General features: G+C 39.3%; 1 protein-coding gene across 2 annotated transcripts in view; it reads right to left on the reverse strand.

Annotated features, from left to right (window-relative positions):
* Positions 1 to 6,697: 6,697 nt before the first annotated feature.
* Positions 6,698 to 14,627, reverse strand: part of VPS26A (VPS26, retromer complex component A) — a 32,264-nt gene continuing 24,334 nt past the window's right edge. For both annotated transcript variants that reach the window (XM_041748779.1, XM_041748781.1), the window contains exons 7-9: positions 13,535 to 13,603; positions 10,759 to 10,901; positions 6,698 to 8,488 (exon numbers count right to left, since the gene is read on the reverse strand). In XM_041748779.1, coding sequence (XP_041604713.1) covers positions 8,375 to 8,488; positions 10,759 to 10,901; positions 13,535 to 13,603 — 326 coding nt within the window. In that variant the 3' untranslated portion in view covers positions 6,698 to 8,374. The remainder of the gene's footprint in view (positions 8,489 to 10,758; positions 10,902 to 13,534; positions 13,604 to 14,627) is intronic.

The raw sequence follows: 14,627 nt of genomic DNA on the forward strand, positions 1-14,627 counted from the left end.
ATGGGACTCTATCCAGGGTCGCCAGGATCACGCCCTGGGCTGCAGGCGGCGCTAAACCACTGCACCACCAGGGCTGCCCTAACTAATGCTTTTGTATTTTATCTTATCTGGAAAAGACTTAGATAGATATTCAGTGAATTCAGTTTATCATTTAACTTAGCAAAACTTCAAAGTTTCAGGTTATTACCAAAGACTTTGAAAGCTATTTAGAAGTTTTACCTATAAAGCTTTTTATTTAGCCTACTTATTTTTTTAACAATTATCCATGAAAACTCTGATGAAACAAACACAATTAACCCTCATATTAAGTCATTTTTTGCTGATGACTTGCAACAGAGATAACGAGCTTATTTGACCTTTAGTAAACCTTGGTAGAAGAAAAGTTTTATATTTAATGCTGATAATTCTAGAGACATGTCTACCTTAATTAAATTACCAAATTTAAATTAGCTTAAATACCAAATATACTACACCTGGGTCCACTAAAAGTCAACAAATTTGCTCCCCACTGTCAGTTTTTACCTGGGGCACCTGTGGAGAAATTTGAAGTGGGCAGTTTAAGTCCAGGGTGGTGTGCTCTTGATAGTGAGAGCAGGAGGAGCAGGAGCCAACGGTGCCAAGGGCATGGAGGGTCGTATAGGAGCCAGTTATGTAAGCCAGTCCATGGTGGTGCAGAAACAGGGTGGGGAGGTGGAGGCAGAGTAGGTAAGGTGTTACCAGCAAGCCTAGAGGTGGATAAAAGCCCACAGGGCAGAGAATTCCTGGTTCTGTAGATCCTCAGCTCTAATGGATGAGCAGATGGACGTTTGCTTTTTTCAACCAACAAAAAGTGAAAATCGTCCATGTTGGACCAGAGAAGACAGGGAACCTTCACCAAAACAAAGGGAGTTTTGGCAGTTGCTTGGGAATATTCCATAAAGTCCCCACCCCAAGGTAAACTAACCAGACAATTGATTCCAATTATCACAGCTATTAATCTGGGAAATGAATGATGGTGAAAACCCCACATGCAATAAGAGTCAGACAACATGCATCCAGTCGTCTCAAGCATATGTTCCAGATCTGACACATAAAAGAAGAAGCAAACAAAGAGGAAACTAATGACTTAGGATAAACAGGCAGGCAGGTAAGGATCTTGGCAGCAACCTGTTTAAAAGAGAGCTATGTTGGGCAGCCCGGGTGGCACAGTGGTTTAGCACCGCCTGCAGCCCAGGGTGTGATCCTGGGGACCCGGGATTGAGTCCCACGTTGGACTGTGCATCTTGGGGGTTGGGTTTCTTTTATAGCCGAATAGCTTGGGGGGCTTTTTCTTTAAATCCAAATTGACTTCAGTATGCTAGGAGACAGCCCAAGAGGGAAGCCTTTGGGATGAGGGAGCTGATCTCATAGTCAATTCCTATAAAACGAAGACAGTACATTAACTGCCCAGGAGTCCATTCCCCAAATCCCCTTCAGCTTCTGAATGGCATCCCATCAGAAATACTGCCAAAAGTTCCAGAGGTTCAGAGTGGTGAGAGGCAACCGTCTTCTCGACCACTCTGAGACCTTTGTACTACCTGAGAAGGGATATTGACCTCCCTTCCCTTCCCTTCCCCATTGCATCCTAGACTATAACAGAGGCTGATGAATGGACTGAAACACCATACAGATTGGGGCTGCCTCTTTCCATTTTGGGGGAGCTGATATATTTGGTGATCAATGATAATATCCTTTGAAAGCTTCTGGATCTAGTAGCAATGGGAGGGGTAGAGGCCCTGGCCTTTGTTAAGAAGGGGCTGCTATTTTATATTAAGTGTCATATATCTAAGCTAGAAGTACTTTTATTCTGAGAGCAGGACTGAGAATGCCAAACAGCCCATGGGTAAGGACAAATGAGGGACATAAGAAAATGAAAGTGTGAAACCCTCTCTAATGCAAGCAACTTTGAGGGCTCTAGCCATCATCTAGTCCCAAGGGAGTGGTCCCCATCAGGTGAGTGCCCCAACTGGGTAATAGCTCTGGGTCCCTTTCAGGAAGCACACAAACCTATCTCTGACTTTCATGCTTATCAAGAGAGCACACTGAGTTATTTAGGAAGAAAACTTACATAGGAGTCTTATGATTGGCGGCCATGCCTGAAAAGAATTCAAGTATTAACAGGTAAAACAGGGAGAGCCTGATTTCTAAGCCTAGTGCCATTATGGCCAAGGTACTGGTGTCCAGTCAGGTGGCAGGAGTTTGTCCCTTCCCATAGTGTAGGAAATGGGCAAGAGGTTCTCTCCTGAGCACTCCACAAAAACTTGTTCCAAAGGGTTGTACTATTGAGGACATTTTTGGAAAGGAACAAGTAAAAAACAGACTGGGGATAAAGATGACTTACCAAGCCACATCAGGGCTCTGGGATTCACTCTATAATCCCTGTACACGCCACCAAAAATGTGGGATCGTTGAGCTCAACTGCCAAGAAGTAATTCTTGGGACGTTATACGGTGCAACTTAGTAAGTTTAAATAGCATGGGGACATGACCCCTGGGCAGAAAGGGCTGCACTTTTGCTGTATGAAACTGGTGGTTAAATGCTTGGTGCTTAAGGGGGCAGGGACATGCAGAGATCAAAAGTGTTTTCTTTGAATTTCTTCTCATAGAACTACTTTCATAAGATTTCTCTGGTGCTTGTCATTGAGCTCGATATTAACCTGATGAGATGTACGGGCAGTCATAGGACTTTTTTAAAAAAAAAAATATTGCTTACTAGGGAGAGAGAGTGAGTGAGCAGAGGGAGGGGCAGAAAGAGGGAGAAAGAATCCCAAGGCAGACTCCCCGCTGAGCAGGGAGCCTGACTCAGGGCTTGATCCCAAGGACCCTGAGATCACGACCTGAGTTGAAATCTAGAGTTGCCTTGAGACCTTTTAAGAACATAGCAACCAGGGGCACCTGAATGGCTCAGTCAGTTAAGCGTCTGCCTTCAGCTCAGATCCTGACCTCAGGGTCCTTGGGATCAGGCTTCCTGCTCAGCGGGGAGTCTGCCTCTCCCTCTGCTGCTCCCCCTGCTTGTGCGCTCTAATAAAATCTTTTTTAAAATGTAGTGAGACTCGTGAGACTGTTTTCTAAAGGAGGACACCTAATTTTATAGTCACTAGGAAAATAAGGTTCAATTATTCAGATATTGAGTGTATATCATGTCATAAGCACAAAGTACACTAAAATGAGACTGAGCCAAGAGGCTTAAAATCCATAAAATTAAAGTCTTTTATAAAAGTGTGCTAAGCACAGTCCTGGAGGTATGCATACCCTGGCAGCATGATAAAGAACATCAGGCACTGACTTTGAGACGGAAATGGTGTCTGGCAAGACTGGCTAGGGGAGCCTTACAAAAAGCTGGCTGGAGTTCAGGCAGGAAAGTGGGCATTCTCCAAGGGGTCTAGAATAACTGGAGCTGTTTATAAGCATGGAATTTAAGCTTTCTCCTGGAATCAAGTCCCTAAAAGATTTTAGATAGAGGAGAGACATAAGAATTATGCTCATAGAAGGCCCCAAGCAGGGTGGTGCCTGGGTGGCTCAGTCGGTTAACCACTTGCCTTTGGCTCAGGTCATGATCCCGGAGTCCTGGAATCGAGCCCCACCCACATCAGGTTCCTGCTCATCGGGGAGCCTGCTTCTCCCTCTCCCTCTGCTGCTCCTCTCTCCTGCTTGTGCTCTCTTACGCGCTCACTCTATTAAATAAAATCCTAAAGAAGAAATCACTTGTGTCCTTCATCTCCTTTCCCCTACCAAGATCATATAAGGGATTCCTGGGTGGCTCAGGGGTTTGCCTCAGGGCATGATCCCAGGGTCCTGGGATAGATTCCCACATAGGGCTCCCTGCAGTGAGCTTGCTTCTCTCTGTGTGTCTCTGCCTATCTCTCATGAATAATTTTTTTTAAGATTTTATTTTTTTACAGAGAGCAAGAGGCAGAGAGAGATGAGAGATAGAGATACAGATACAGATGAGAGAGAGAGAGATACAGGCAGAGGGAGAAGCAGGCTTCCCCCAGGGACCCCGATGTGGGACTTGATTCGGGACTCCGGGATCACGTCCTGAGCCGAAGGCAGATGCTCAACGCTGAGCCACCCAGGTGTCCCTTTTATGAATAAATTTTTAAAGAATCATATAAAAGGCCCCAAATTCTAACTACCCCTTTAAGTCACATTTTTGTGAACTCCCTCAGTCTTTTCTCCTGCTTGTCTTTTGTCAGCTTAATCAGCAGGCTCCCAAACACAGAATCTAAGAAAGTACAAGAGAAGCTTTTCCTCCCCAACAATTCAAAACACTGCCAGCCACTTATTTCTATTATATATTTTCCCCCTTTTATGATTTCAAAATAATAAAACTCTTTTAGGGACTGCTTCTCAAATTTAATAGAGCCTAAGGTAGAATTGGTTAAAGTATTCTAGTTTTTAATCTGACAAGTCCACTTAAAAGGAATTGTGATTCTAGATTTCTGTAATTTGTCACTGTGGTTTCTTTAAAAGCCCAGGGTGCTGGATTTACACTCTAAAAACCTCAGTTTAGGGCAGCCCCAGTGGTCCAGCGGTTTAGCACCACCTTCGGCCTGGGGTGTGATCCTGGAGACCCGGGATCGAGTCCCACATCGGGCTCCCTGCATGGAGCCTGCTTCTCCCTCTGCCTGTGTCTCTGCCTCTCTCTGTCATGAATAAATAAAATCTTTAAAAAAACAATAAAAACCTTAGTTTAGGTGTTTTTTGTTTAGAATTAACATCTTTTAGATGTTAACACAACCATGTTTATGTATAACTGAAAAACCTTAAATATGACAAATTAATGCTTTTTGGTACTTAGAACTGAGAATTGCAAGGTAAAGTAGGAAATCTGAGAGTAGGGAAAGTAGATAATTTACCAATAATTATTGAAAGAAAACTTGTATAAGAGGGTGTAAACGGAGCATAACTGATCAGAAGGGTTAAGAATTACTAAAATTTTGGTTTTCCTAAAAACTGATTTGACTTTTTTTTTTTTTTTTTTTTAAGATTTGGAGAGCGAGAAACCGAGCATGAGTGGGGCAAGGGGAGGGGGTAGGTTGGGGCAGAGGGAGAAGGAGAAGCAAACTCCCCACTGAGCAGGGAGCCTGATGTGGGGCTGATCCCAGGACCCTGAGATCATGACCTGAACTGAAAGCAGACGCTTAACCGAGCCACCTAGGCACCCTGTTCCTGGTTTTTTAAAGATTTATTTTTAGAGAAGAGCACGTGTGCACATGAAGGGCAGAGGCAGAGGGAATCTCAAGCAGACTCACCACTGAGCCCTAAGCAGGGCTCAATCCCAGGACCCTAAGATTATAACCCGAGCCAAAATCAAGAGTCACTTAACCAACCAAGCCACTCAGGCACCCCCATGACTTTTTAATTCATGAGGTTCTTGCTATTAGATTCCCTAACAAATTCAAAATGACTAAACGATGTCCATGTTGTTATTTTTTTTTTAGTTCTACTTAAAAAAATAAAGTTCAGGGGATGCCTGGGTGGCTCGGTGGTTGAGCGTCTGCCTTTGGCTCAGGGCATGATTCCAGAGTCCCGGGATCGAGTTCCACATTGGACTCCCTGCATGGAGCCTGCTTCTCCCTCTGCCCGTGTCTCTGCCTCTGTCTCTCTCATGAATAAATACAAATCTTTAAAATAAAAAAAATAAAGTTCAGGGGCGCCTAAGTGGCTCAGTTGGTTAAGTGTCCAACTTGATTTCAGCTCAGGTCATGATCTCAGGGTTATGAGATCAAGCCCACTGGGCTCCCATTCGGAATGGAATCTGCTTCTCCCCCTCCCTCTGCCCTTCTCCCTGTTTGCATGTTCTCTTTCTAAACTAAATCTTACAGTTCAAAACTAAAAAAAAAAAAAAAAAAAAAAATTACTAGTGACGGAAGCAACCATTCACTTGATTTGGACAATGGTTCTCAAACCTGGATGGTTTTCTGTAACACTCATACCCTGCCTCTGAAATTCTGATTTTATTGGTCTGGGAGGACCTGGCATTGTTATTTTAAAAAGTTACAGTGATTTGAACATCAGCCAGGATTGAGAACCACTGGATTAGATATTGTACTTTTAAAAAAATTAAGTAATCTCTGCACCCAACATGGGGCTCAAACTCATGACCCTGAGATCAAGAGTCATATCTTGGGTCATCTGGGTGGCTCAGTTGGTTAAGTGTCTTCAATCTTCATTTTTGCTCAAGTCATGATCTCAGGGACCTGGGATCAAGCCTCACATCTGGTCCCATGCTCAGCAAGGAGTCTGCTTGAGGATTCTCTCTCCCTCTCCTCCTGCTCACCCATGCTCTCTCTCAAACGAATATTAAAAAAACAAAAGCCATATGCTCTACCAACTGAGACAGCCAGGTACATCTGTCCTTTCAATAATGACACAAATTTCTCAGTTTATTTCTAATTAATTGGCCAAGTTTTTACTCAGTTCACCAAATATTTCAAATTTTATTCTTGGTTATGCAACAAAGTCTTAAGCAAAGTGAATAAGCATCCTATTTATAAGTTTTAAGCCACCTAATTAAAAGTATTATATAACTATTTGAAATTGGAACTGACAATATTTATAAAAACTTGTCACAAATATAGCTTCCTAAACTATGAGCAATCCTGTCCTCAATGATAAATCTGACCATGAGATTTGAGAATAGAACTATTTTAATCATTCAAATAGCAAGCTCAGGATCATTTCAAATTCTTTATTATACATCATGGTTGCACAATTTGAGGCTGGTTAAATACAATTGGTTTTCAAAATTTCGAATATTTCCTAGATTACTACATGCAAGTGACCATGAAAATATTTGGCATTTTTAAATTTTGAAACTCTGAACAGGCACTTACATGAAGGAAAACATTACCATTCACAGATAGCCACATTTAAAATAGATGCTCCAGCACATGGTACATGGAACCTTTTGTCAGTAAAGAAGTTGGTTACTGACCATTTTATCAAAGTGCCATAGTAGTAAACAGGTTTAAAGAAATGTAATTTGGGTTACTTAGCTTACTCAGAAAGTAAGGTTAACTGACAAGACTTGCACTGAAGTGTATAAAAAAATATTGGTACAAAAACCAGTGAACCCTAAGTGAAAGTAGTTTCACACAGCAGGCTTCATTTTAGTTCCTACACTCCACATTTAGTGTATCTGAGATCAGACCCCCATGCATATACACAGATGATTAAAATCATCTTTTTGGAGACTTTGAATAAATGACCTGAATTTAGTGTTAACAAAATTTAAAGAAAATGGGTGAAATTACATTCAAATTTGAACTAGCCAAAGTTCCAGTTTAACAAACATGAAATTGTCCAGATCTAGATAACTACATGTTTCCCAGGTCCTCCTAAGTTCCCCATCCTCAAATTTTCCCCTGGAAAGAGATGACAGTATTTATGAAGGCAAGAAAATTATATTTGTATGTATGTGGTAAAAATATGCCCTAAATTTTAAAAAAATTCAAAGTATTTATGGAAAAATTATATAGTTTTAACAAATTCTAAAATGCCAACATAGTCAACTCTACATTGCAAAAAACATACAGTGGTACCTGCTGGATAGTAGTAGCAAAATACTTACTTAATATGGCAAAAAAGAAAGAATGAATGAAAGAAAAGAAGAGAAGGAAGGCAGGGAGGGAGGAAGGGAGGGAGGAAGGAAGGAAAGGAGCAGCAGCAAGAGTCAACAGTGACAGGCCACATAACCTCAGGGACAAATTTTACATTCCCACCACAGAAGATTTCAAAGAGGATACAATTCAGGAAGTCATGGAATGGTAGAATCAAAAGCACCTACAGTGAAACCCTCTGTATGCATTTCTCGAACACACATGTAGAAACATAAATGTATTTCTCAAAAATATTGAGATGCCATGTTTTAAATCTTTCCAGGATGTTAAGGCCCACTCAATTTTTCTATTTTTATTTGAACACAAAATATTTAATTTTTTTGCATGTAGAGAGTAAGAGGTAATTATTAGCATGAAAAAGGAGAAAAGTATTTATAATTAACATTATGAAGAAAGCAAAATTACAAATACCAGCCTACTCACATGAAAATCTTTAATGTTTATGTTGATGCATATAGTGCTCATCATCAAAGTGTGCAGTAAAAAAAAAGAAAAAAACGGCAGCTTAAGAAATTTCCAGTGTTTCAAAGAAAGCGCTTTTTTTAATGTATATACATGAAGAACATTTAGTTGTATCATAAAATAAATGCAGCACTGTAAGATAAAGGAAGACTATTGTAAATGGAGTTTTGGCCTTTTCCCCCCCTACAAGCTGCAACCATCTTTAATCTGCTGAATTTAATCTCAATGGATATAGGAGTTTTTTGCTTTTCTTTTTCTCTCCTATTCAGTTCACATTTCAGGCTGTTCAGGAGATGCCTGTGATTCTGGTGATTCAAATCGCTGGTGGAAGTTTGTTCTCTGTTTCCTCAATTTTTCTGGAGCTTTTCTCCATAAAATGATCTCCTAGTAAAACAAATGGAAGACATCAACAAATTAATATTCTCATATCATGTCTTAAATCTTCATGGATTTATGGAAATAATGCCACTTCAATTTAATGACATCAAAATTAAATTCTTCCCAAGGAAAGCTGTTCTCTTTGTTGAGTGACCTACTTTCTTCCAATTCTAAACTTGGACCACCCCTTCTACCAGCCCTGGTCCCCTCTCATCAGCACCTATGCACAACACCACCACCAATCCTATCTGGCACAAAATCCTAGCTCTCACTACTTTAAAGAATTCCTAAAACCTGTCCTTGGTTTGCTATTTTGCCCTTATCCACATTCAAACCTTTGTCACTTCAACCTTAGACACTCAGAACTTCTTGGTAGATGCTCTGCCTCTAGTGCCTGAGGCCCCTTTCTAATCCATCTTCCAGTCACTACCAGATTAGTCTAAAACATTGCTTGGATTGTATTTCAGTAGTTCTCAGCACCTCTAGGATAAATCTCAAATCAGACATTCGATATCCTTTAACACCTTTATCCAATTTACCAATATCACTGTGTTCCCCCCACCAGCCAGTTAACTCTCTGCTCCCAATGCACTCTAAATACACTTGCCCTAAAATTTCTCCTAAATATTCTTCAAATATTTATTCCTCTATCGAAATCTTGCCCTAGCCAATCCATCCTGAGATCTCTTTTAAATTCCTAAAGTTAAAAAAAAAAGTCCTAAATTTGCTTCATAAAGTCATGACAGGCTATCATGGTTATCAAACATCCAAATGAATGTCCATGCGGGAATCAATGTACTCATTTTCAACAGGGCTACAAATATGTGACTGATTTGGAAACAGCAAAGTTTGTATAATCTTTTTTTATAGACGGAGTTGAGGGGCAGAGGGAAAGGGAGAGGAAAAATCCAAAGCAGGCTCTACACCCAGCAGAGATCCCAATGAGAGGCTCTATCTCACAACCCTGAGATCATAACCTGAGCTGAAATCAAGAGTCAGACACCCAACTGAGTCACCCAGGTACCCCTATTTCATCTATAGTGAGCTACAAATTGCCTACGTTTAATTTTACAGCATTACGACAATATTAGCAGAAAAGGTTTGCTCTCTTCTATTGTCAAACTATAAGTTTTCTGTTAATTAGCTTATATACCTTTCTCTTTCCACACATGCAATGTGAGGACCTTGAGGTCAACCTATGTTTATAAAAGATAGTTTTTACATTCTTCACAATACTCAGTGCAGAGTAGTTTTTTTAATTTATTCATGAGAGACACACACAGAGAGAGACAGAGACATAGGCAGAGAGAAAAGCAGGGAACCCGATGCAGGACTCGATCTTGAGACTCCAGGATCACGCCCCGGGTCGAAGGCAAATGTTCAACCACTGAGCCACCCAGGCATCCCAGTGCAGAGTAATTTCTAATTTAGTTCTGAATACTCAACTTTCAAATTTTATTAATCTGATTCATAATACAAAAGACCATTCCAATCACAATCTTAATTGAAAAATTCACCAATGGCTTTTGAGAACAAGTTTTATGATAAACATTTTATATAATGAAAGTAATTATTAGATTTTGGTCATCTCAGTTACCTTCGTAACAGAACGGAAATCCCAGAATCCATCAAGTTAATAAAATCATTCAAAGTGATAACAGAAATCTACATTTGTTGATAAAGATACTCAAAATACTACTGAATGAAAAAGCGAATTAAAGAACAACACACATAATATGATCTAAATGCACTTATGCAAGTTTGTCTGGAAAAATAACCACAATGGGGATCCCTGGGTGGCTCAGCAGTTTCGTGCCTGCCTTCGGCACAGGGCATGATCCTGAAATCTGGAGATCGAGTCCCACATCAAGCTCCCTGCATGGAGCCTGCTTCTTCCTCTGCCTGTGTCTCTGCCCCTCTCTCTCTGTCTCTCATGAATAAATAAAATCTTAAAAAAAAAAAAAAAGAAAGAAAGAAAAAAAGAACCACAATGGTGGTGGAATTTTTGTTGACTATTCTTTATTGCCTGATTTTTTTAAACAAACAGTAGGTATTATTTTTATAAAAACAAACTTTCAAAAGAAAACTAAAAGCTCTGTTAAATGACAGCTCATTCTGGAGTCCTGTGTAATGACAGGGAAGAGATCTGTCCTAACACTATTCCATTCACACCTACTTCCTTATCATAAAAACCCCACTTGCTTGGTACTGTAAAGCTCAGAAAAGTGTTTTCATAATTGCTGTAGAACAAAACATCACTCCAACTGGCACCATACCTGCTGCTTGAAGTACCTTCTGTCTTCCTCATCAACAAGGACTAGATTCAAAAAGTACCTTACTGAAAATTTTTTGTTCACATCTCTCATTGTTGGAGTTGGGTCATATCCCGCTAAAAATAGTCTTATTGGAATTGATTCACCTGAAAGAAAAGCAAAGTCCATTTAATTCTAAAGATGATTAAATATAGTCACATAACACTTAAAACTAAGCATTATAGAGAAGACACTAACACTTTAGTTCTTCATTAGATGGTAACATAAAAAAAAACTTTAGACCAGGGTTTCTCAGCCTTGCAATACTGACATTTTGGGCCCAATAACTTTTTGTTGTAGGTAAGGTCCTACACACTGTAGGACACTGAGCAGCATCCCTGGCCTCTACTTTCTAGATAGCAGCATTCCCCAAGTGTGGCAACCAAAAATAACTCCAGGAAACAGCAAATGCCCAAGGTGTGGCAGGGGTAGCAAAACTGCCCCTAAATGAGAACCACTGCTCTGGAGTCAGAATGCCTAGATTCAGAGGCCAACTCTACAACTCACTGGCTACGTGAATTTGGCCAAGCCATATAACCATTGTTTCAAGTTCCTTTTCTGTGAAATGGAGAATACCAATAATATCTGACTTATAGAGACTTGTAAGGACTATATGAGTTAATATATGTAAAAAGCTAGGAATAGTGCCAGCAAGTAAGTGCTGTTTTAATAGTTTTGTTATTCTTTCAATGAAGTTTACCATATTTTCTAATCATATGCATAAGTTCTTCAATACTTATTAACTAATTCATCCAAAGCAACAAACTGTTCTGAATGATGATTATTCCTTCGTTACCAAAAAGATTGCTATTCAGATTCTCATGGCTTCTTTCCTAAGGGTAACTATTTGCATATTCTGTCTTGAAACTTTTATATGTAATACTTTTCTGATGCACATCCATTTCCTGAAAGATATATGACCCATTACTTTACATAAAACTTTGTAGCTGCTGAAATTTTACAAAGTAATGTTGTATAACAGGAGTGTACACACACACACACACACACACACACGCAGGTCTTGAAGTCAGAAAGGCTGGGGCTCAAGCTCCAATTCTGCAATGATTAGCTATTGAAGGCAGATTATGTCACCATAAAATCTGCCTCTTTGACGTAAAAATTATTTTGAGCTGAAGGCAATTTAGAAGCAGCAAAAAGCAGAAAAGACTCCTCATATTCTGCCTGAAGGCAGCATATAAATTCTCCCTTTAATGAAGACAGAGTCTCATCAGCCCAGGGATGGCTGGCTGTTTAGGAATCAGCAAACAAACCTTACTCCAGCCATTTCCTCCCTTAGATTTAGCTTTGCACAGCTTGTCACAGCCCTGGAAGCCTACACCTGCTTTCCTTTGTCCAATTAACTCTCCAAATTTATTGTTCTTTTGAAGATGCCATACCCGCTGAAATTCTAAGCCACTATTTTGAATTATTTTCTGTTCAGGTTTCTCCTGTGTGACATGCACTGCATGCATTAATAAATTTTTTTTTCCTTTATCAATCTGTCCTTCTGTTAGAGTCCCAGCTGAAAATCTAAGATGGGTAGAAATAAAGTTCTGCCTCCCTTACGCTTTACCTTTAACAAATTTTTTGAACTCTTTGTATCTCAGTTTAATCTGTAGAATAAGGGATGTCATACCTAACTCAAAGGAAACATTAGAGCACCTCAGACTACAATGCCTAGTCTATAGTTGACACTCAGTAAATGAAAGCTACTTTTTGAAATAAATACTAACAAAGTGAGAAAGGCCAAAGATATAAATGTAAAATGATAAACAGTGAGGTGTCTGGCTGGCTCAGTCAATAGAGCACGTGACTCTTGATCTCAGGATTGTAAATTTGAGCCCCATGTTGGGTGTAGAGATTACACACACAAAAAGGTTAAAAATATTTTTTTAAAAATTATATATACTGGCTTCATTATCTTGGATACTGAAGATAATAACAGAATTGCTTATTTTCTTGGGGGCCAAAAGGACTACCAAATCGCACAGAAATTAATGATCAGCTTCACTGTACCATGTATTCAGCATGAGTAAAAAAGACTTACCAAGATAAACTATTGTAGCAGAAGACAACCAAAATATTACAAACTCAGAACTAGAGAGAAGATAATACAAATGTGTCTTATAAATACTAAATTTAATTTTTTTTCCTTTTTTTTTTTAAGTAGGCTCCATGCCCAGTATGGAGCCCAGCTCTGGCCTTGAATTCACAGCCCTAAGATCAACACCTGAGCTGAGATCAAGAAACCAACTGAGCCATCCAGGCACCCCTGAATGCTAAAATTTAAACTGAATAAAAAATTAAACCTTATTTCAGACTAGGAAGTACTATTACAGTCTTTCAGTATGTATACAAAGATTATTTTTATTTTTTTTAATTTTTTTTTAAAGTTTTTATTTTTTTTTTCTATTTATTTATTTATGATAGGCACAGAGAGAGAGAGAGAGAGAGAGAGTCAGAGACACAGGCAGAGGGAGAAGCAGGCTCCATGCACCGGGAGCCCGATGTGGGATTCCATCCCGGGTCTCCAGGATCGCGCCCTGGGCCAAAGGCAGGCGCCAAACCGCTGCGCCACCCAGGGATCCCCAAAGATTATTTTTAAAATATTATCATAAGAACCATTTAAAAATCCACAAATACATTTACACTACATAAATATTTTCAAACTAAACTGCCATGAACACTAATATTTGTACTACCTATCACACAAAAGTAGTAAATGAAAAAAGTATGTTACCTTTTACGGGTGCACCATCCATTATTTCATATTTTGCAATTGTTTCTGTTTCTGTGGTGGTACTGGGTCCTAGCACAATAATGTAAATAGCATTTAAAAAAATAATGTAAATGACATTAAGTTAAATATTTCCAGAATATAATTTCCAAACTTTTATCTTATTTTCCAACTATATTATTTTAGTTTATTATTTTAATTTATCCTCCCATTTTGTGAAAATGTTGGTCTTTTTTTTTTTTAAGATTGTATTTATTTATTCATGAGAGAGACAAGAGAGATGCAGAGACACAGGCAGAGGGAGAAACAGACTCCATGCAGAGAGCCTGACGTGGGACACAATCCAGGGTCTCCAGGATCATTCCCCGGGCTGAAGGCAGTGCTAAACTGCTGAGCCACCCGGGCTGCCCTTTATTCTATTTCTTGATCTACACTTAACATACTTATCACTCAACTGAATGTTTTACTCTTCTTCCCAAATATATAGTTCAGAAAGAATCTTCTCCATAGAGAAGATCATTTCTAATATCTAATCTATTAGATATTAAATAGATCTAGAAGATCTATTTCTAATATCTACTAAAATAGAAACCAGCAATACACATCAGAAATAACCACCGTCATGCTAGGTTTCTCTGCAATATCCAAACTCTTCTTTCAGTTAGTTAACTTTAAATGGAGAAAACATCAAACTGAGTTCTGAGAACTATTGATATAGTTCTCTTAAATTTGGGTATTTGACTTTTAAGAGATTATTTGACCCCAGTCATCTGCAAAAAGTCAATGATATGATAAATAAAAAAGCATACTGAAACATACATTAATGATCCCAATGTTGTAAAATATATAATATGCAAAGACTAATTAAACTCTGTTCTGAGGGATCCCTGGGTGGCGCAGCGGTTTGGCGCCTGCCTTTGGCCCAGGGCGCGATCCTGGAGACCCGGGATCGAATCCCACATCGGGCTCCCGGTGCATGGAGCCTGCTTCTCTCTCTGCCTCTCTCTCTCTCTCTCTCTCTCTGTGACTATCATAAATAAATAAAAAATTTTAAAAAAAAATTTAAAAAAAATAAAAAAAAAAAAAACTCTGTTCT

The sequence above is a fragment of the Vulpes lagopus genome, chromosome 3 (assembly GCF_018345385.1).
Source record: "Vulpes lagopus strain Blue_001 chromosome 3, ASM1834538v1, whole genome shotgun sequence".
NCBI classification, from domain to species: Eukaryota; Metazoa; Chordata; class Mammalia; order Carnivora; family Canidae; genus Vulpes; species Vulpes lagopus.